Genomic DNA, 24,086 nt, shown 5'->3' on the forward strand with positions numbered 1-24,086 from the left:
TGATGTAACACCCATTGAGATGTTTTCACAAACATGAAATGCTGGAGGCACTCGCTTGTTTATACTAAGAAATGAGGAAGACAGCTACCTGGCCAACTGACTGGAAGAGCTCCATATGTGTGCCCATTCCAAAGAAAAGTGATCCAAAAGAATGAAGAAATTATCAAGCCCTATCATTAATATCACATGCAAGTAAAATTTTACTGAAGATAATTAAAAAACAGTTGCAGCAGCACATCAACAGGGAACTACCAGAAGTTCAAGCTGGATTCAGAAGTCACTGTACTAAATGAGGGATATCATTGCTGATGTCAGATGGATCTTGGCTGAAAGCAAAGAATACTGGAAAGATGTTTAGCTGTGTTTTATTGACTGTGCAAAGGCTTTCAGCTGTGTGGATCATAACAAATTATGGATAACATTGAAAAGAATGGGAATTCCAGAACATTAATTATGCTCATGAGAAAACTGTACATAGACCCAGAGGCAGTCATTCAAAAAGAACAAGAGGATACTGTGTGGTTTAAAATAAGGAAAGGTGTGTGTCAGGGTTGGATCCTTTCACCATACTTGTTCAATCTGTATTCTGAACAAATGCAAGAATCTGGACTATATGAAGAGGAATGCAGCATCAGGACTGGAGGAAGACTTGTGAACAATCTGCAATATGCAGATGACACAACTTTGCTTGCTCAAAGTGAAGACTTACTGATGAAGATCAAAGACTATCATCTTCATATGGATTACACTTCAACATAAAGAAAATAAAAATCCTTACAACTGAACTAATAAGCAGCATCATGAAAAATGGAGAGAAGACTAAAGGTGTCAAGGATTTCATATTACTTGGATCCACAATCAATGCCCATGGCAGCAACAGTCAAGAAATCAGACAACATATTGGATTGGGCAAATCTGCTGCAAAAGACTTCTTTAGTGTTTAAGAGCAAAGATGTAATTTTGAAGACTCATAAGATGGGCCTGTCCCAAGCCATGGTATTTTCAATAGGCTTATATGCATGTAAAAGCTGGACAACGAATAAGGAAGACTGCAGAAGAACTGATACATCTGAATCATGGTACTGGTGAAGAATAGCAAATGTAGTACGGACTTGTGGAAGAATGAACAAAGCTGTCTTGGAGGAAGTATAGTTGGAATGCTCCTTAGAAGTGAGAATGGCCAAAATTTGTTTCTCATACTTTGGTCATGTTGTCAGAAAGAACTAATCCCTGGAGAAGGATATCATGCTTGGAAAAGTAGAGGGTCAGCAAAAATGGGGAAAGACCTTCAATGAAATGGACTGACACAGTGGCTACAATGATGGGCTCAAGCATAGTAACAATTGTGCAGATGGTGCAGGACTGGGCAGTGTTTCATTCTGTTGTGCATAAGGTCTCTATGAATGGGAACCAACTTGATGGCACCTAACAACAACAAGAGCACTAAGTGCAAGGATCACAAAAATAAGTAAGTCACAATTTTTGCTTTCAGTAATAAGAGATACTCGCTTGGAAATAAATTGTAGTGCAGTGTGTTAAATACTACAATAGATGTGTGTGTACAAAATCATGATGGCATAAAGAAGAATCAATTCTATGCCTAGTCCTGGCTACTTTGAGATTCTACTACATTATAGGCATATCTTGTTTTATTGGTCTTCCCAGATATTGCATATGTTACAAATTAAAGGTTGTGGCAACCCCTGTGTCAAGCAAGTTTATCAGCACCATTTTTCCAATAGCATGTGCTTACTTTGTGTCTCTGTGTCACATTTTGGTACTTCTAACAATATTTCAAACTTTTTCAAATCTATTTCACACTTAATGGATTACAGTATAATGTAAACAAAACTTTCATATGCACTGGGTCACATAAAAAAATTCACGTGATTTGCTTTAGTATGATATTTGTTGTATTGTAGTGGCTTAGAACTGAACCCACAATGTCTCCAAAGTATGCCTGGACTCCCCCTTTATGAGTCACTGGGTGGTAAAATGGTTTGTGCTTGCCTACTAATGTGAAGGATGGCAGTCTGAGCCCACCCAATGGTGCCATAGGAAGAAAGGCCTGGCGATCTGTTCCTGTAAAGACCATAACCAGTAAAACCCTATGGAGCAGTTCTTCTCTGTAAAATATGGTGTGCCAGGAGTCTGAATCTACAGGGTAGCAATGGGTTTTTTATTTCTCATTTGTAAAATTGGTACAAAGCCCTCATGAGGAGGAATGTTCAATGGAAACCAGGGAGTACTGTGTAATTGCAAGGGATATATATACTCTTGATGGAAATTCTCTCCCCCTTCCAGACTGCTCTGAGGACCTGACTCCTAAAATTCCTCTATCCCTTTTTTTTTTTTTTTTGTGATTTGGGTGAAGATTTACAGAACAAATTCACTTTCTATACAGCAGTTCACATATACTTTGTCTCATGTCATTGACCACAATGCAACAGCTCCCCTCCCACTTCCTCCCCATAGTCACCACTTGCCAGTGTCCATCCCTCTACACTCTCCTGCCCCCTGAGCTGTCTCCCTGTGCATAAGCAGCCCTTCCTTCTCCCATGATTGTTCTCTCCAGGGCGTGTGTCTACTTGAGGTAAATGTTTACTCACATGCCTGTACTTTGTTTGGCTGGAAACCACAGGTGTGGGTTCAATTCCAGACCTGAAGGGCAGCTAGGGGCCATGGTCTCAGTGGTTCCACCAGGCTCTATTGGACCAGCAAACCTGGTCCCAACCATCTTTTTTCTTTTTCCTCTATCCCTTCTTATTCCCCTTGGACCAAACTCCTTAAGCATTCGTGGTGGGGAGTAAGAAAGAAAGAAAGAAAGGCTGGTAAGGACTACAGTGGGGCAGGGTGGTGGAAAGAAAGGAAGCCCAAGGAAACCTCTCAGGGAAGGGCCAGTTTGGATGAGAGAAAGAAAGGGCTACAGGAGGGACAGAACAGAGTCTGGCAGGAAGGAGAGAGCTGCTGCTAAGGGCAGTCCCGGCTTGCCTCAGGCTGACCCCTGTACCTGACACTTCCAGATAGCCATCATCATTCAGGCGGCAGGCCTCAGTCAAAGTGAGAAACAGACAGCCAATGGGATCCAGGGGGTGGCCCACCCATCCCTCCAGGTTTGTGATGGTTGTAGTTCCTCTCTGCAGCAGTTCTGGAAGCAAGCACGTTAGAGTTTTAGACAGTGGAAGAAACACATTGCTCTAGGTCCCTGCTTGAGCCTCCTCCTTAGTCTCTTAAAGCTACCTTCGTTGTTTTGCCTCAAGTTGACAGGACTGGTAACAAGCTCACTAGTCAGCTGTAAGACTATGTGATTTGCATTTAGGCTGCCTGCTAAATCCAGCTGTATCCACATAGGTAGATACAGCTTTTGAGTTTAAAAAGGGTCTTTTCATGGGAGCCTTACAACTGCCCTGTGAGGGAGGCAGGCAGGCATCATTATTTCCATTATACGGATGAGAGAACTGAGATTCAGAGAGGTATTCTAGGTCACACATCAGGATCTCTAATCTTCTAACTCTTGCCACACCCACTCCATAAAACTTAATGAAAATTAAGTACAGGCAGTCCTTAGGTTACAAACAAGGTCTGTTCTTCACTGTGTCTTTAAGTGGAATTTAAAGGTGAATCAGAATAGGTTCTAATTAACCTTACAAGAAAAGGCTGGAAGCTTTTTCAATGATTTAAAGCCTGCATGTGCCGAAGGTGACTGTGATGAAGAATTTGTTATGAGTAGGTTCAGTTGTTCCAAAGTGAGGGAAAATGTACATAATATTAAAGGGCAAAGAGTTGTCCATAAGTCACATGTCAGGCGTTCGTAACCTGGGAACTGCCTGTACTAGGCCTTGCATCCCCAGGAGATCCTCTTGGTCTCAGGTTTAACGGCTGTAGATGGCTCCTAATCACTATACCTTTCTTTTGATGCTTGTAGATTTCCAGTTGCCTCTGTTGCTGCAACCTCAGAGTATTGATAATGGCCACTGTGAGTCTGAGGGCCTCTTTTGGATAACCATGAGAACGCAGGGCATCAACCCGAGCACAGGCTGTAGGCACATGCTCTACCGGATAAGAAGAAAGTATTTGGGCTGAGTTAAATTTTCAAATCAGGAAACTTCATGCTTGACAAAGGGAGTCTGTGTTCAGTTTAGTTCCTCAAGTTCAACTTCACATCTGTTGTATATGAGGAACTATCTTTTACTTATCGAAGATACAAAGTTGAATGAATCATAGGTGCAACCTTCAAAGAGCTAATTTGCAGCATCAGGGAGTGGGGGTGTGGTGTAGAAAGAGACATACAGCTAGGACAATAAAATGTAGTACCTCTATCTGAACATGTATACTGTGGGAACCCAGAAGAGGTAACAACTAACTGCCTAAAGGGAAAAGTCTTATTCATTTATTAATTTTATATTTCCTGAAAATCTATTATATGCCAGGTGGTGTGCTTGGCAAAGGAAATACAAAGATGATTAAGAAATGCTCACTGACCTCTAAGAGCTTGCAAATGGTATATAAATAGAAAATTATAAAACAAAAAGAAATGACATGATAGAAATATGTACAGAGTAAAGACAATATTTGAGCTAGGCCTTGATGGATAACAAAGAGGGAAAGGTACTCCTGGCAAAGGGAACATAAAAGCAAACGCATATAAGTAAAAGCACCAAATATATACTGTATAACAGTCTGACAGACATAACAGCTTCAGAGTAAGCCAAATAGTTCAATATAAGGAGAGTTAACTTATGTAGCTAGAGATAGGCTAGAAAAGTAGAGTCTGGAATGTGAAAGATTTTGAGTACCATAGTACGGAATTTGGATTTACCTTAGAGATAATGGAGGATCACCAAAGACTTATAAATGGGTGAGTGATTATAAAGAAATTTATCTGAATTTCTTTTATTTTAAAGATGACATGAAAAATTATAGAAGTACGGGCCTGGAATTGAACTTACTCTCACAGCTTCCAGTTAAACAATGAACAGGCCTTTAAGGTGAACATTTATACCAAGCAGATACACTCTTTAGAACAGTCAACCACTGAAGATCGGAAGGGTAGCATTTGTACAGGGAGATAGCTCAGAAGGCAGGAATGCATAGGAAAGAAGGACACAGGGAAAAGATAACCAAAGTGAGGAAGTGGGAAGTGTGCTGTTACCTTGTGGAGATTGTAATCAATGTCACAAAACAAAATGTGTGTGAACTGCTGAATGGAAAACCAATTTGCTCTGTAAACTTTAACCCAAATCACAATAAAAATTTTTTAAAAATTATAGAATCACAGAAAATTAGAAAGTACAGATAAAAAGGTAGCAAATAAAAATTATCTGTAATACTGTTACCCAGAGATACCCACTATTTTCAGTTTCATGTATATTCATCCAGAGTTTTCTATTCAATTATTAATAAAAATGGTATGATATTATAATTATTATTTTGTAATTGGCTTTTTCCTCTTCATAACACACACTGTAAATATCTTTCCATGTCTATAATGTTGAAAGTGATGGCATATCATTCCACTGAATATGTGTACAATCCATTGTGTTAACTGCTATTAGATTGTTTCCAGTTTTCCCATCTGTAAATTATTTATATCCATGCTCTAATGGACCCCCTAGCTTATGCATATCTTTACTTAATTATGGTCTTAGGATAAATTTCTAGATGTAGAATTCCTGGCTTAAAGAGTATGAATGTATTTTAGAAGCTTTTGATAAATGTTGCTGAAATATTCTTCAGAAAGGCCGTAAAAATTTAGATTCTTACCAGTGTAAGTACATGAGAGTATCTATCTCCCTGCAACTTTTCCCACACCACAAACTAATTATTTTTATTTTAAAAATCTCTATTTGACAATCAAACAATGATAATTCAGTGCTCTTTTAATATGTATAGTCGATTATTAATGAGACATATATTTTTTCACATGCTTATTAGATTTATGTTTAGATGTATTGGGTCAAAGAAAGGGAGAGGTGATCAAAAGGAATTCCAGGTGGTGACCTACGGTGAATCTGGCCAAGGCTTTCAAGAGAGAGACAGAGACATATCCAGATACAGCAAGATCTTGAGAAAGACAAAGATATGGGGTGAAGGAGTTGGGTGAAGACCATAAAAGTGTTTGCCATTATTGGAAGACTCAGAAAATGAATATTTAAAAAAAGAAGGGGAAAAATAAAAAAGGAAAAGTGTCTATTTTGGAATAGGCGTCCTATGATGAAATCAAGGATAGAAGTGCTAGAAGGCCAGCCTGGCAAGGTATTTCAGAAGTGAGTTTACATTCATGATGGAATGGCTCTATCCTCTTAGAGGAGAGAAAATAGGAAAGAGAAATTAGAGGAGAGAAAATAGGAAAGAGAAATGGAAGACATCTTGGTGAGAAATGCAGATTTTGCCCCAGCTACTAGCACAGGGTAATTTAAGATTCAAGCTTAGTGCTTTATAGCAAAACATATAATTTTAGAGCAGATTATAATGTTGTTCAGTAACTGCTGACTGAGAGAGTCTGTGAACCAATGTCTAATGGTTTTGTTAGTACTCTTTGAGATCTGGTAACTCCTTTCCCCTTTCAAAGCTGAAAGAACAGGATATAAATTCCTCCATTTGAGGTTATTGTACCTCAGCTGAGTGCTTATACAAATAGCTCAGCCTTCACATACATAACCTGAGGCCCTACACAAGGCCTCAAAAGATCTGTGTGAAGAACATCCAAATTGTAGTTCATGTTGCTTATACCTATGCAGATAGCTCATCCAGGCCTTGCTTGAGTAGAGAAAAGACAGATAGACTTACCAAGCCACAGTGGCTGGCCTTGAGAATTAAAGAGCAGTCTCTCACTTTCCCGTTGGCAGGCAGGAGCTGTGTATACATCACTGCTGATGATTCGCTGTAAGTGGCTGTCCTGCCAATGCAATTCACGGCCCTCGATGGCTCTAGTGAACACTGTTCGTTTTGGTCTGGATAAAGAGTCTGGGGAAAGAAAGAAATGCAACAATGTAATGATGGGCAATCTGAATCTCTAGCCCCTGTCTTCTTCTGGGTGAAAGGATGGACGAAAGAATAGTATATGGTTAAGTGCAAGCAGCCAATTTACCATCTCAGTGTTTGTTGTGTTGCTTCTTTCCTGGATAAGCTTTCAGTATGTTTGTGCCCTCCACAGGAAGAACTTCCTTACAGAGATTCATGCTTCCTTCCTCCTTCTACAGAGACCAGTTTCTCCTGGGACCTTGAGCCACAGACAAGAGAGGAGTGACAGTGCTCAGCTCCTCAATCAATGAAGATACCAACTGCTTCTATAGAGGTCAGAGGTAGAAAGAAGAATCTAGGTAACTTCTCTGGCCAATCCAGAATCTGTCTCATTTATAATGTGGCCCTTATCATATTAAGGACTTCCAGGAAACTCATGTTTAAAATTGATAAAAGAGTTGAAGCCTTGTTATTCTGGTACTTTTATCATACTGGTATCTACAGGCTTACAGTCTCGATCCACAATAAGGAAAACTGATGCTGACAAAAGACTGATTAACTTCTTCCCTCATCGGTGTCTTACCATGCCATCTCTCTTCAGGGAAGGGGCTTCTGGGAAACCAAAACTTCAGACAAAGTAGGCTTAATCTTAAAGGTGGCGTGTAGAAAGACTAAATGGAAGCTACACCATCATAAACTGTTGAGTTAGGGAGACTCATGGAAATGACATTTAAGGAAATAAAAATTACTTAAAGGGCCATTTAACTGACTCTGCTATTAAAGCCGTTGAAACTATTTTGGCATTAAGAACTGAAGTACTATATAGATGTTTCCACAGATGCTCAAATGAGATGTGAATCTACTAAACCTGTGCCAAAAAATGGAGGTGGGAGGAGGAGTCAGAGGATTCAGATTGAACATGAAAGAAACTAACATATTCATCCACTTAATAAAAGTCCTTGGAATCTGATCATCTCTTTAGAATTTGATATATCCCACTGGCATGGGCTCAGATGATTAAAGGATGTTATCATATGAATAGGAGCCCTGGTTGTTTGGCTGCTAATGGAAAGGCTGGTGGTTCTAACCCACTAAGCAGCTCTGCGGCTCTGCAGGAGCTGCTTCCATAAAGATTACAGCCAAGTAAACCCTATGAGGCAGTTCTATTCTGTCAAATGGTTCTATTAGTTGGAATAGACTCTGTGGCACCCAACAGCATCAACATCGTAAAACAACATCATAAAAATAGCACTCACAGTATCACTGAAGTTGCTTCTCCTTCATGTTATCCATTAGTGAGAAGTACATTGACCTTTCTATTGTTGCTGTTTTGTGCCATCAAGTCAGACCGAACTCATAGTGACCTCCTTGGGTTTCTGAGGCAGTATCACTATGGAAGTAGATTGCCCAACCTTCCTTCCGAGGCCCTTCTATTAGAGGGAGTCTATGCCCCTTTCTCGTTGGCTCACTAAACCAATGATAGAAAACAAATGAAGGGCTGATTTAGCTATGGCTCAGGGAAGAAAAGTTGCAGAAGCTTTATAGCCCACACATCTGGGGTACTGACATGCCTTGCATCTTTGCCTCTGTTTCTCTATCCCTGCCCTCCTGCTTGTTTCTTTCCCTGCCTTCCATAAGTAAAGTGTCATTAGTTATTGGTACTCACTGCTTTTAGATGAGTGGCTAAGCTGAAATCCACCATTAGTCTGCTCAGCCCACAGTGGGGCTCCCAATATGTCTTTCTTTCTTTCTTTTTTTTTTATGTACACATTTTATTTTGTTTATTGTTAATACCAAAAAAAAAAAAAAAAAAAACCTACTGCCATGGAGTCAATATTGACTCATAGGGATCCTATAGGACAGAGAAGAACTGCTCCATAGGGTTTCCAAGGCTGTAAATATTTATTATTATTATTTATTTTTGCAGTGTTCCATCTCCTTTCCTCCCTCCCCTGGTAACCAACAAGAAAGTTTCCTTTCATATACAAACCTTTTTTTGACTTTTTACAATAATGAACTAATACAACTGGGCTCCCAATATGTCTTGCTATTAATTAAATTAGAAAATAATGAGTGCTTAGTATATGGCAGGTACTGTTCTAGGTGCTGGGGATATACAAGGTCTCTGCCTTTATGGGCCTTTACATTCAAAAAGGGAGAGATAGTTAAATGAATGAGCAAATAAATACATACCAAAAACTAAACTCATATCCATAGTGATACTGCCTCGGAAACCCAAGGAGGGGTCGCTATGAGTTGGGTCTGACTTGACAGCACATAACAACAACAACAACAACAACAACAACAATCACTACGGAAGTAGATTGCCCAATCTTCCTTCTGAGGAATGGCTGCTGGTGGGTTTCAATCGCCAGCCTTCTGGTTAGCAGTCAAATGCCTTAGGCACTACGCTACCAGAGCTCAATACATATAGTATATCAGATATATCAGATGGCTATGAGTGCTATGAAGAAGAATGAAGTAAGGTTGGGTAGAAAGATGCACTGGTGTTGAGAAGTAGTTTACTGTTTTATATAAAATGGTCTAATAGGAAAACAGGAGCTTTGGTAGTGTAGTGCCTAAGGCACTTGACTGCTAACCAGAAGGCTGGGGGTTCAAACCACTAGCCATTCCTTGGAAGGAAGGTTGGGCAATCTACTTCCGTAATGTTACTGCCTCAGAAATCCAAGGAGGGGTTGCTATGAGTTGGTCTGACTCGATGGCACATAACAACAACAACCGGAAAACATTTGCACAGAGACCTAAAGGAATAGAGGGGCAAGTTTTAGAGATAACTAAGGAAAGAGCATTCAGACAGAAGGAGTAAGCATTAAGGTCTTTAGACTGGAGCATATTTGAACAGTTTGAGGAACAGCAAGGAAGTGACTATAGCTGGAATAGAATGAGCAAGCAGCGGAATCATAGGAGATGATGCCAGAGACTGGGGAGCCAGATCATGCAGGGCCTCATAGGCCATGAGCAAAAGATGATTTAAGCTTTTTGAGTAAGAAGACAAGCCCCTGGAGGGCTATAAGCCATGAAGGGACTTATATTTCATGGTCAGACTTGTATTTCAAAAGGCTAGCTCTAGCAGCAGTCTTGAGAACCAACTACAAGATGAAAGGGTAGAAACAGAACCAGTTAGGAGGTTTTATGAATTTAATTGTGTGTCTCCAAAATGTGTGTTGAAGTCCTGACCCCATTCCTGTGAATGTAATCTCTTTGGGGAACAGCATTTTCTTTCTTAGTTAATGAGGCCATATCAGTGTAGAGTGTATCCTAAATCTAATAATTTTTTAAAATTGTGATGGGCTAAAGTTTATACGACAAATTGGTTTCCCATTCAATAATCCATACACATTCTGTTTTATGGCATTCACTGCAGTCCTCACACTGTAAAAACATTCTTCCCACTTCCTCTCTGTATCAGCCCCTACCCTTCTTCCTTCCTTCTCATCCCTTCCCACCTTCCTAACTCCATCCCTGGGCAAATGCTGTCCTCTTGATCTCATGTGCTTGATTGCTCTAATGAGTGCAGAGCCTCCTGATATTACTGCTCATCTTACAGGCTTATTGTTGGCTTAAAGTTGAGTTATAGGGGTTAAGTTCAGTTCCTAGGTTGAAGAGTGTCTAAAGGCCACAGTCTCAGGGGTTCTACCAGTCTTCATCGGACCAATAAGCCTAGTTTTTTTTTTTTTTTTTTTTTAATTATTTTGAGTTTTGTCCTACATTTTCTCTGATTCTATGCAGGACCTCTTATTGTAATCCCTTTCAGAGTGGTCAGCAGTGGTAGTCATGTACCATCTAGTTTTTCTAGTCTCAGGGTTGTGGAATCTAGGATTCACGTGGTCCATTAGTCCCATGGACAAATTGTTTCCTTGCATCTTTGATTTTCTTTATTCTTCTTTGCTCCAGATGGGGAGAGATAATAGTTACACCTTAGATGACCACTCACAAGCTTTTAAGACCCCAGTTGCTACTCACCACAATAAGATGTAGAACACTGTATTTGTGGACTATGTTATACCAATTGACTTTAGTGTTCTCCCAGACTATGGTCCTGAGCCTCCATGCACAACAGCTCATTCATTGCCTTAAGCTGTTTGGTTATGACTAAGAAGTTTTCATAATTTTGTCCCTTGTATGCTCTACTACGGGAGATCTGGTGGCATGGTGCCTAAGGCATTTGAGTGCTAACCAGAAGGCTGGCAGTTCAAACCCACCAGCCACTCCTTGGAAAGAAGATTGGGCAATCTATTTCTGAAGTGATACTGCCTTGGAAACCCAAGGAGGGGTTGCTATGAGTTGGATCCGACTCGACGGCAGTGAGGTTTTTTTTTTGAGTTATGCTCTAGTACATTCATGGATATATTTGCAGCACATATAAATGCATAGGTAGAGATAGCCTCTGTCAAACCTATATTTCGTGAGTGTAGTCCCATTCACCTTAAATCCAATAATTTTTGAGATATAAAAAGAGCATATTAGGTACAGAAGCAAGCAAGGACAAATAAGGGTATAATGATACCACATGAAGATCACCAAGAAACCAAGGAACAGAAGCTGAGAGACAAAGATCTTCCCCCAGAGCAGTCAGAGAGAGACTTCGGCTATAGCTGGTACCCTGAATTTAGACTTCCAGCTTCCTAAGCTGTGAGAAAATAAGTTTCTGTTCTTTAAAACCATCGACTTGTGGTATTTCTGTTATAGCAGCATAAGATAATTAAGACAGAAGGGATTTGCCATAATTTATGAAGTATGGTAAGGTGTTCAGAGTAATATGCAGGGGATGCGATAACAAGTGGTTGAATTCCAGATATATTTTGAAGGTGACTGCAGCAGAATTTTCTCATGGTTTAGATCTGGGGTGAGAGACAAAGAAAAGAGTAAAAAATGACTCCATGGTTTTATAGATAAGAGTTGCTATATATGGAGATAAAGAAGACTATAGGCAGAGAAGGTTTGGGTATAGTTTGAGGGGTAAGACATCCTACTGAGATGCCCATTAATATTTATGTAGAGATATTGAGAAAACAACTGAACAAGTTTGAAGTTAAAAAGAAAGGTCTAGACAGGAGATAGAAATCTGAGAGTTGTAGTACATAGATGATTACTGAAATGATACAATCATCAAGAGAATGAGTGCAAAAAAAGAAGAGAAGTCGTTTGTTGACTAAGACCTGGTAGTCCAGCATTTTAGGTTGGGAAGTGGGAAGAGACAGTGAAGGAGACTGAGAAGGAGGGGCCAATGAAGTAAGAATGAAGAGAGAGTGTTATCCTGGAAGTTATGTCAAAAAAGTGTTTCAAACTCCAACACCTCAATAACAAAAAGATAAATAATCCAATTAAAAATGGGCAGAAGACATGAATAGACACTTCACCAAGGAGGATATTCAGGCAGCCAACAAACATGAAGAAATGCTCATGATCATTAGCCATCAGAGAGATGCAAATCAAAACAACAATGAGATACCATCTTGCTCCAGCACTAGTAGCAAAGTTCAACAAGACAGAAAATAACAAATGCTGAGGATGTAGAGAGATTGGGACTCTCATACATGCTGGTGGGACTGTAAAATGGTACAACCACTGTGGAAAGCAGTATGACAATTCCTTAAAAAGTTGGAATTAGAAATACCATTTGACCCAGCGATTCCATTATTAGGTATATATCCTAAAGAAGTGAGAGCCATGACAAGAACAGATATATGCACACCCATGTTCACTGCAGCACTATTTACAACAGCCAAAAGATGGAAACAACCTAGGTGTCCATCACCTGAGGAATGGATAACCAAACTGTGTATGGTACATACACATAATGGAATACTATGTAACCCTAAAGAATAACGTAGAATCTGCAAAACACTGCACAACATGGATGAACTTGGAGGACATTATGCTGACATTATGTCACAATAGGACAAATATTATATTAGTCCATTATTGTAAGGAAAGGTTTATAGATGGAAGGAAATTTTCTTTGTTGGTTACCAGGTGTGGGAGGGGAGGGTAGGGAACACTGTTAGATATGTAGAGATAAGTATTGATTTGAGTGAACAGAAAGGCAATGTACCAATGTGAGTGATCAACATGGTGGCAGTGAGTATGAGGAAGAAATAGGTACATGGCAGGTGCACACAACAAAGATGAACCCTTTTGCACATACAATACTGCATTGTCAGTGAAGGCAAACATTGATCTACAAGTGGATAGATGGGTAGACAGGCTGAACTATTAGGTATGTCTATGGAGGGGGAGTGTATCCAAGACCCTGTATAGGGTTGGCAGACAATGTTTCTACAAGTTTATTGCTATATTCTGTAAGAATTCCCAGGTATATAGTAGAGCTGACAAGGGACAAGGCTGTAGTCACTTCTTGGTCACAGCCAGCTACCCAGAGGGAGTAAGTAGCTGAACCTGTGGGGTTGGGATCACAGTTGCGGGGGACATCAAGCTCAACTGGCAAAACATACTACACAAAACACTGTTCTACCTCCTACTTTGGCAAGTAGTGACTGGGATCATAAAAGCTTGCAAAAAGCTATCTAGATACAACGATGGGTCTCTCCTTGACCAGAGCAAAGAAGAATGAAGAAAACCAAAGATTCATGGAAACAATTAGTCCAAGTGACTGGTACATCATGCGATCTTCAGCCTATATGACTATGAGACCAGAAGAACTAGATGGTACCCAGCTACCACTGTCAATCACTTGGAAGGGCATCTATGTAGGAGATCCTGGATAGAGAGGGAGAATAAAACTCAAAATCATTTGAAAGAAATAAAAAGGGGGGACCAGGTTTGCTGGTCTGATAGAGCCTGGTGGAACCACTGAGACTATGGTCCCTAGCTGCCCTTCATTTCTGGAATTGAACCCATACCTGTGGCTTTTAGCCAAACAAAAGACAGGCATATGAGTTGAACATTTACCTGAGGTAGATACACTCCTTGGAGAGAACAATCATGGGAGAAAGAAGGGCTGTTTATGCACAGGGAGACAGCTCAGGGGGCAGGAGTGCATGGAGGGATGGACACAGGGAAGAGGTAACTATTGGGAGGAAGTGGGAAGGGAGCTGTTGCATTGTGGTAAATTGTAGTCAATGTCATGAGACAAAGTATATGTGAACTGCTGTATGAAAAGTGAATTTGCTCTGTAAACTTTCACCCAAATCACAATAAAGAAAAAGAAAAAAAGGTGTTTCAAGAAGAGAATGATCAGTTTTGTCAAATGCTGCTGACAGGTCCAGAAATAATTAACTATTGGATTTAGCAGTGGTTAGCATTAGTGACCATTACACGAGCTGCTTCAGAAGTGGTGGGGATGAAAGCCTGACTGAAGTGGGTACAAGAGGAGAACAGAAGTAGAGGAACTGGAGACAATAAATATATACCATTCTTTTGAATTACTTTTCTTTAAAAAGAAGCATGGATATAGGATGGTAGCCAGAGAAGCATGTGGGGATCACAAGTGTTTTTGTTTTGTTCTGCTTTTTAAGTGCAGGAGATACAACAGCATGTTGTGTATGCACAGGAATAATCTATGGAGAGGGAAAAATCTGTGATACACGAGGGAGTGCATATAATTCCTGGAGTGATGTCTTAGATAAAAAGAAATAACAAGATCTCAAAAAAAAAAAAAGTGGAAAGCTTGGACTTGGAAACACCCACAGCTACAAAAGAGGAGGCCAGAGTGTTTGGACATAGATAGAGTTTTAGAAATTCTCTTCTGATTTCGTCTACATTCTCAGTGAACAAGAAGCAAGGCTGTCAACTGGGAGTGAGGAATAGGGAGGAACTACAGAGAGTTTTAAGGATAAGAAGTTGTAAAATAGTATCTTAGAAGAGTAAAAGAGGGCATGGACTAGGGAAATATAGTCATAAATTTAAAATAAGACTAGTTATCACGGTGTGTTTCACCATGTTCAGTTGTGCAGGTGTGAGTTAAGATTGGGATTTTGCTATATGAGTGTGACAACAGGTAAGAGGGAGCTGAGCGTGTATGCAAGGAGGTGATTATAATGTTGTACCAAAGAAGCTAACCTTGGTTAATGAGGAAAATGAGGCTATCAAGATAGTGAAAAAGGATATGAAAGGACCAAAATTCCTAGAAATGGGATACTAAAGAAAATAAGCAAGAAAGACTGGTAACTGGAGATGCTTGAAGTTGAGCTCATGATGAGGGTGTAGTTATTGGTATGACAAAGTTTAAGGTAGGATGTTGAGACTGATTGGCTAAGCCGTGGCAGGAGAAGACCTCTGGAAAGGGTAAAACCCAAACAAAAAACTGAGAGGCCAGAATACTGGAAGGATCATCTATGTGGCTACTGAAGTTATCAAGAATTTTGCTACAAGTACTGACTTAGGGTAGTGCTAGGATGCCAATAACTAACATCTTCAAGGAATGAGGGGGAGTGTCCCAGAAGTCTACAGTTGGATGGCATGAATTTTAAAGGGGATATTTTAGGGAGGAGGGAAAGACAATGATGTAGAAATGGCAATGAAGAATAAACAGGATGCCTATTGCTCCTCTTGGCCTAATGGTACAAGGGATGTGAGAGAGAAATCAGCCACAACTTCAGAAGACTAGAGTAAGCAGTGCCCTCAAAGGAGAACCAGTAACAATGAAGAACCAATATATTATGAGAAGGAAGGAAGTGAAAGACCTGGGGTATCTGCTTGTATGTATTTGACCTTCTCTGTGCCATCAGAAGTCAGTACTAAAAGGATGGCTTCCAGTGTCGTGGAGGCTAGATTAGTTCAAGGAAAGGGTAGATTAAAGGAGTTGCAAAAATATAACTGTTTTCATCTCTCATTACTTTAGTTGCCTTAAATATACTGATACCAATTATGGTAGAGCAGATGAAGACCCAAGAAAAGATTTAAGTGATCTCCTCCTTGAAATTTAAATACCAACAGATTTATCCTATAAAAGAAAGGTACCAAGTAAAATCAGTGTCTGATAAAATCTACCAATGAAAGGGTCCTAGTGGGCCAAAGAATAGGGAGCTCTGTTGGCACAGTGCCTAAAGCATTTGACTGCTAACCAGGAGGTTAGCAGTTCAAACCCACCAGTTGCTCCACAGAAGGAAGATGGGGAAATAAAGATTTACAGTGTGTTTGGTTTAATGTCGATTTGGGCCAAAGAGTAATCAGTGGACAACATAAACAAACAAACAAACAACCCTGTTATAAATTAAAACTGATATAAATGATGATACCCGAGTGGTATCAGTAGGCCAGTGAGTTTGAAAGGCAGAGTACAGTATGCCTGTACTGGCTTTGTCTTAAAAAGCCAGGACTCCTGGAGCAAGAATCCTGATAGTCACTTGGGAGAACATCCCTCCCAGTAATCTGCCTTATAAAAATTAGAGGAAAACAGAAAAGTGAGAAAAGTTATCGTTTGGACGATTTTTAAAGCTTTTTACTGGCCCTCTGTCTCTCCCTTGAGGTAGGTCTTCTGAAATAAAACCAATTCCAATTGAGGTCAAGATATATTATGTATGAAGAACTTGAAGCTTAGATAAGATTCACACAAAGGGCTGTAAGACTTTATGCTGGGTACCCTAAGGGCACACTGGATATGGAAAAGGATAGCATCCCCAATGTTAAAGATAAAAGCTTAGCCTTATTTAAGGTCTGGTATTTCAAGATAAACAAGGGGACAGATTTTTCTTATTCAGGATGACTGTTCTGACAGCCTAAAAGCTGCCTGGCCCCCATTATTCCAGAGTTCTACCCTCCCACTTTTGGAGTTCCAGGCACAAAACGTCTAAAAGGATACCTGGCTCACCTGGGTTGTGACTGGCACTCTGGGGAAGTGCATTGGTGATGTTGGGCAGCTCATGGCCATAGTTCCCATCCTCCAGGGGACAGACATCAAGGTCGCTCCACTTCTGCAGTTGCAGCAGCCAACAGGATTTTTCCTCCAGTTTGCAATGTGGATTTAAAATGATGCACACCCATAAGGCCCCTGGAAAACAAACCAACTTATATTCTTGATATCTTTCCTTTGATGTATGTTTAAGTCTTAATGTTTCAGTTTACTCTTTTCTTCCATTTTTAATTGTAGGGAAAGTTTCCAAAGCATCAGCTCTTCTCATTATAAAAAAAACAGGTCTGCTAAGGTTTTTAGAAGCATAGTGGCTAAGACACTTGCCTGCTAACCAGATGGCTGGTGGTTCAAACCCACCAGCCACTCCTCAGAAGGAAGATGCGGCAATACTGCCTCAGAAACCCAAGGAGGGGTCGCTATGAGTCGGGTTTGACTCGATGGCACATAACAACAACAACAAGGTTTTTAGAACTAGCAAATTTTTCCTTCTCAATCTCCCTTAAAGCAGAGACCATTTTTAGCCCTAGATTTGTGTACTTGTGCACAGAATAAGACAGATTTGGGCTTGAATCCTGAGCTTAGATCAGCAGTCCAACAAACATTTATTGAGAGCCTCCTATGTTTGGAGTTCTTGGGTGGTGCAAATGGTTAATGTGCTTGGCTGCTAACTGAAAGGCTGGAGGTTCAAGCCTACCAAGAGATGCCGTGGAAACAAGGCCTGGCAATCTAGTTTCAAAAAATCAGCCATTGAAAACCCTCTGAAACACAGTTCTTCTCTTACATAGGATTATCATAAGTCAGAACCGACTTAATGGCAACTTTTTTTTTTTAGTATGACTTTGCTACAAATAATATTTACATTGTCATTATATGTTTGTTTTTGGGAAAGCAAGGAAGCAGTTAATGATACATGTACCATGACTCAAATCTTTATATTTCATAGTAAGAAGACAAGAGATAATATATAGAATTAAAAAATCAAGAAAGAGCAGTATAAGGATGTTATTTGGAAATGTAGAGGCACATTAAAAGAAACAGCTAAAAATTATAATTTGTTCATCCTGAGAAGTAGGAGTTGGGGATGTGAAAGGAATGTGGCAAGGGAGTACTATTTTTATTATAAGCTTTGTAAAACTATTTGACTTTTTAACCTATTGAAGTACAGTGAATTACTCAATATGGGCCATATTCTTTGTGATTCCTATCAGATGACTGGGTGGATATGTAAATATGAGATGCTGTGGCCTACCAAAGGGATTGGATAGCTTGCTAATAATGTAAATGCTGTTGTTGTTATGTGCCATCGAGTCAGACCCGACTCATAGCGACCCCTCCTTGGGTTTCTGAGGCAGTATTGCCGCATCTTCCTTCTGAGGAGTGGCTGGTGGGTTTGAACCGCCAGCCTTCTGGTTAGCAATCAAGTGCTTTTAGGCACTATGCTACCAGAGCTCCTAATAATGTAAATAAGGTGCATGATACCTTTGTCAGGATTGGACCATGCCAATAAGGTATATGGAATCCTAACGTGGGGATTGGTCAGTTTTGCCATCCTGCTAGGCTCAAAATGAGCCATCCCAGAGACAGAAAGGGTGGGACTCTGACTACCATCAAGAAAGAAAAGTCATTCTGGGCAGCAGAACTTAGCTGCCTGGGCATTTGGTTGATGTCTAGGGAACCCAGAGAGGGCACTATGGGTCAAGTGGAGCCACACGCAGATGTGGCAGCCTTTGAAAGTTTAGGCTGGCCTATACCAAAAATTGGTTGAAGGTGACTTCCTTGAATCTCTGGATAATGAAGTGAACAATCAAGAGTAGTGTGTGGCAGCAAGGAATCATAACCACAAAGAAAACAGCAGATCTCTGAGAGAGAAAGGTCTTCCCCATGTAGAAGTGGAAGTGGGTAGACCTCTTTGTTGGAATGAAAAGTAACTAGAATTCTTGGATTAGCTAAGAGATAGAATGAGCCCCAAGAGGGTATTATGGGATTGCTTTCCAATCTAGCAGGTGGGAGGTTAAGCCAATTTAATTTAACTTGAGAAAAAGAAAATAGATTTGATGGTACCTGTGCTCTGAGTATGGTAGAACAGTTGGTACTTATTTTGTGAAGACACACCAGCTGTAACCTAAGAGTTCACCCCTGAGCTGTTTGTATAAATAGCCCACTTTTAGAAACACTCCAATTTGTGAGAGACCCACATGAGGGGAAAATTTGCATATGGGGCCTGTCCACCAGCCAAGAAAACTTAATTCAAGGACTAAAACACTGAATGCAACGCAACGCGACACACTGCTGTGGAGTCAGATCTGACTCATAGCAACCCCTCCTTGGGTTTCTGAGGTGGTATCACTACAAAAAAGAAAAAAAAAAAAAAAAAAAGAAGAAAAAAAATAAAGAAACAATGAATAGCCAGGAATGGAGTGTGTCCTTTGGACCTGAGATCCCTGTGCTGAATTTCCTTGATCCAGGAAACAGAGAGCTGTGACACCAGAGATGGTGAGAAGTATCAACAGAGAAATAGTGGCAGCAGAGGCAGCAGAACCAAGAGACTGTCACGAAACAGAGTGGTGGGCTTCCTTCCCCCAGAGAGAGAAAGCTGAGTGCCTTTGGACCGAGGTTTACAGGCAGAGTAGGATGCCTCTAGGAATTTATGGGGAGAGCTAAAAGAGCACTGCAACATTTGCCTGAATAGGGCAGAGGCCTGCTGAGGGCCAGAGAGAGACCTGCTTTCAGACACAGCTGAGAGGAGGCTGTCCTGATCGAAGAACTGTATCCTAAGCCTTCCTGATCCTGAATGAATGAATGAATGAATAAACAAACAAACAAACTCCATAATTGTGATTATTATCTATGAGTTGTGTGTGGCCACTGCAACAAATTATCGAACTCAGCAGAGAAGTAGAGAGTGCCATGGAAGGGATGGTTGGTGTCAGAATCGGTGAAAAGGTTAGAGGGCAGAGGCACGTCTGACCTCCGCCTCATAGGAATCAGCCTTGAGCTGTTGATCTTGATCCTTCTCCTGCCTTGTAAAGTTAGAGGAGCTCAGACACTGCCTTATGTACTTCATTAAAAAAAAAAAAAAAAAGATAAATGCTCCAGCATTCTTTGGGCAGAGATATGGAGAGTGCATACCCAAATAGGGGAAATTACATAAGCAAAGGTAAAGATGCCCTCAGGGTTTATTTGAATGCTTTTAGGTATTTACTCTATTACATACATTTTTCTTCTGGCAGACTTTTTTTTTTTTAGTAATCTAAGATGTTGGCTTTCAGTCTTACCAAAACCAATTCAACTTGTGGTAACCCCATGTATGTCAGAGTAGAATTGTGTTCCATTAAAAAAAAAAAAATCAAACCTGTTGCTGTGGGGTTGATTTGAACTTATAGAGACCCTACAGGGCAAAAAACTGCCCCATAGGGTTTCTAAGGCTATAAATCTTTATGGAAGCAGACTGCCTCATCTTTCTCCTGCAGAGTGGCTGGGTTCAAACTGTGGACTTTCAGTTAGTAGCTAAGCGCTTTAACTACTGTGCCACCTGAACTCCTTACCAAAGAACAGAAACAAATAAACAAAAAATCCATGCTTTCAAGTCAATTCTGCCTCATAGTAGCCCTACAGGGAAGAGCAGAACTACCCTTCAGGGTTTCCTAGTTTACACATCTCTAGAGGAGTAGATTGCCTGGTCTTTTCTTCCTTAGACAGGCTGGTGGATTGAAACTGCTGACCTTTGGATTAGCAGGTGAGCACTTAACCAGTGCTCTACCAGGGCTCCTTAAAACGCAAACCCACTGCTGTCAAGTTAACTCTGATTCATAGTGACCCTACAGGACAGAATAGAATTATCTCATAGGGTTCCTAAAGCTAAAAATCTTTATTGAAACAGACTGCTACATCTTTCTTCTGCAGAGTAGCCGGTAGGTTCGAACTACTGACCTTCTGTAACAGCCAAATGCCTTAGTCACTATACAACAAGGGCTCTTTCAAAACAAAAAAACCCACACCAAACCCGTTGCTGGTTCCGACTCATAGTGACCCCTCATTGAGTTTCCAAGGTGGTATTTATTGTTGTTATTGTTATGTGCCTTCGAGTTGGACCTGACTCATAGAGACCCCTCCTTGGGTTTCCAAGGTAGTATCATTATGGAAGTAGATTGCCCCATCATCCTTCTGAGGAGTGGCTGGTGGTAAGTAAATCTTTATAGAAGTAGATAGCCCCATCTTTCCTCCACAGAGCGGCTGGTAGGTTTGAACCATCAACTTTCTGGTTAGCAGTTAAATGCTTTGGACACTGCACTACCAGAGCTTCTTAGAAGGCTCCTTAAAGAAAAAAAAAAAAAAAAAGAAAGAAAAGAAAACCCACTGCCTCATCTTTCTCCTGCAGAGTGGCTGGGTTCAAACTGTGGACTTTCAGTTAGCAGCTGTTTCTGACTCATAGTGACCCCCATTGGGTTTCCGAGTTGGTAAATCTTTACGGAAGTAGATTGCCTGGTCTTCCTTCTGCAGACGTGGTTGGTGGGTTTGAACCGCCAACCTTCTGGTTAGCAGTCAAATGCCTTAGGCACTGCACCACCACCAGAGCTCAGAAGGGCTCCTTAGAGACTACTAGTTTCCTACCATTTGTGGTGTCCTTTAGGAACACTAGGTGGCAGGAAATCCTTAATATGTAGTTGCAAAATCAAAGCCTAATTCACTGCCATCATGTCAATTCTGACTCAAAGCGACCCCCTTTGGGCTTCCAAGGCAGTAAATCTTTACAGAAGTAGATTGCCCAGTCTTCTTCCACGGAGTGGCTGGTGGGTTTGAACCACCAACCTTCTGGTTAGCAGTCAAATGTCTTAGGCACTACACTACCAGAGCTCAGGAAGTTAAAAAATTTGGACCAGTGCAGCAGTAAGAAAGATGCACAAAATATTCATTTAGTTTCTCTGCTATCATTTATCTGAGAATCCTAAAGGCCTGTATAAAACCTCATTACACAATTCTTTTTTTTTCCCCCGTATTGTAATCCTTTCCCTGTAGTGGCTATGCCACACTGTCTGCTGGTTTTTCTGAAATTAGTGTAGGGAGGGATAGAGCTTTACCCAACAAACAAAAAAAGATAAGAATGACCTCATCATTTTTGATGAGCGAGAGAGAGAAAGGCTAAGGACAGAATTTTAAGGAAACATCAACATTTAAGTAGTGGGCAGAGGAGGAAGAAGAACAAGCAAAAGAGAAAGAAAGATCAGAGAGGTGGAAGAACCAAAAGAATTGATGTCACAATTACCAATGTCTAATGGAGCAGAAGGTCAACATTAGTAATATATATTTATTTCACAGTTTAAGTGTTTATCTATAGTGAAAAAAGGATTTTCATATTTAATCTTCACAAGTAGAATAAGGATCAAAAAGAGACCATTAAAAAGGCAACTAGGACATTTCTAATGACCTTAGGAATGGCAAAATTAATAGGATAAGAGGAATGGAAAACAGATTGGACAATTTGACAGAGGCTTAAGTGGTAAAGAAATAGGCTGCTAAGTAGCCATCTACAAAGAACAAAACCAAATCCACTGCCATTGAATCAATTCTGACTCATAGAGTCCCTGTTGGGTTTCCAAAACAGTAAATCTTTACAGAAGTAGACTGCCTCATCTTCCACAGAGTGGCTGGTAGGTTTGAACCTCCAATCTTCTGGTTAGTAGTACAAATGCCTTAGGCACTACACTACCACAGCTCCTTAAGTTTAGACTCTAGGAGCTTTTATTTTCTAGGCATTTAGATATCGAGAAGGGAGTCCCTAGAAAGTGAGTACAAGCACATTTTTATCTTCAAGTTAAAAATGAGTTCTGGTTTATTAATTAGGTCTGCATAAATTTGTTTAAAAAATACTCAAAGACTGTCACATCTCTAAGAAAGTGCTAAAGCAAACAACCCTGAAGTTACCTGCATATGACGGAACTCATGGGGACTGTGTTACTGGTATACAAAGCACACTTTCCGATGACCAAAAAAATGTCAAAATTCTAACCAAAGATAGTTATTGGAACATTAAAATTTTACATTCTATTATTTATCAAATATAAGAATAAGATAATAATAACCAGTTGCTGTCAATTCTGACTCATGGTAACCTCATATATGTCAGAGTAGACATTCTCCATAGAGTTTCCAATAGCTGATTTTTTGAAAGTAGATTGCCAGGTCTTTCTTCTGCAGTATCTCTGGATAGGCTCTAATCTCTACCTTTTGGTTAACAGTTGAGTATGTTAACCTTTTGCATCACTCAGGGCCTCCAAGATAATAATAGCTATTATTCATTTCTTTTTATGGGTGACCCTTCCTTGAGTTTCCAAGGCTGTATATCACTACGGCAGTAGATTGCCCAACCTTCCTTCCGAGGAGTGGCTGGTGGATTTGAACTGCCAGCCTTCTAGTTAGCAGTCAAATGCCTTAGGCACTACATTACCAGAGTTCCCAAGGCATTATATTAAGCACTTTATATGCATTGCCTCATTCAGTTCTCCAACTCTGAGGGTCAATAACAGGTCTTAGACTGGTTACAGAAGGTAGAGAATGGGGAACCAAGGATGACTCATATTTTCTTCTTGAGTATAGATATAATATACGCACTGAGATGGGGACAATAAAGGGAAAGTCAGGATTTGGTGGGAAAATTAAGAGTTTTGTGATAGTCATGTTAAGTTTCAGATGTTTCTTAGAAGTGGTTGGCAGTTGGATACTAAGACTGGAGCTCAGAGGAAAGGTCAGGGTTGGAGACATAAATCTGTGACTTACTTGCATCTGGATGATATTTAAAGCCGTGAGACTGAATATAATCACTTTAGGTAAAGGATGTGGACAGGAAGAGTGCTACTGATGAGGAGCTTAAAAGGAGACTGAGAGAAAGTAGCCAGGAATTAAGGTGAAAAGTCAGGAGAGTGTGGGTTACAAAACCAAGAGAAGAATAAGTTTCAAGAAAGGTATGGTCAACTTTACTGAAAATTGCTAAGTGAGGTAAGAAGTGACCATTGTATCTGGCAACACTGAAGTCACTGGTGATTTTGGTAAGAGTCATTTCTGTTGAGTGGCAGCAATGAGCAATGGAAACTTAGTTGGAGTAGACTCAAGAGAAAACGGAAGTGAGCAAATGGTCAGGTAACTTTCAAGGAGTGTTACTTTGACTGGGAGAAGAAAAATGGGGTAATAGTTGGAGGGGGATGGGAAGGTCAAAGAAACTTTTTTGTTTTTAAGATTGAAGATGTTAGAGCTTATTTGCATGCTGATGGGAATGTTATAGTAGAGAATTAAG

At 40.3% G+C, this 24,086-nt stretch overlaps 1 protein-coding gene across 1 annotated transcript in view; it reads right to left on the reverse strand.

Moving 5' to 3' along the window:
• ZSWIM5 (zinc finger SWIM-type containing 5) overlaps positions 1 to 24,086 on the reverse strand; it is a gene marked incomplete at its 5' end in the record, with an annotated part of 98,764 nt that overhangs the window by 32,042 nt on the left and 42,636 nt on the right. The window contains 4 exons of the mRNA XM_007953110.2: positions 3,011 to 3,148; positions 3,906 to 4,052; positions 6,790 to 6,966; positions 16,757 to 16,936. Coding sequence (XP_007951301.2) covers positions 3,011 to 3,148; positions 3,906 to 4,052; positions 6,790 to 6,966; positions 16,757 to 16,936 — 642 coding nt within the window. The remainder of the gene's footprint in view (positions 1 to 3,010; positions 3,149 to 3,905; positions 4,053 to 6,789; positions 6,967 to 16,756; positions 16,937 to 24,086) is intronic.

The sequence above is a fragment of the Orycteropus afer genome, unplaced genomic scaffold (genome assembly GCF_000298275.1).
Source record: "Orycteropus afer afer isolate SDZICR_OR568_19922 unplaced genomic scaffold, OryAfe1.0 scaffold00370, whole genome shotgun sequence".
Taxonomy (NCBI): domain Eukaryota; kingdom Metazoa; phylum Chordata; class Mammalia; order Tubulidentata; family Orycteropodidae; genus Orycteropus; species Orycteropus afer.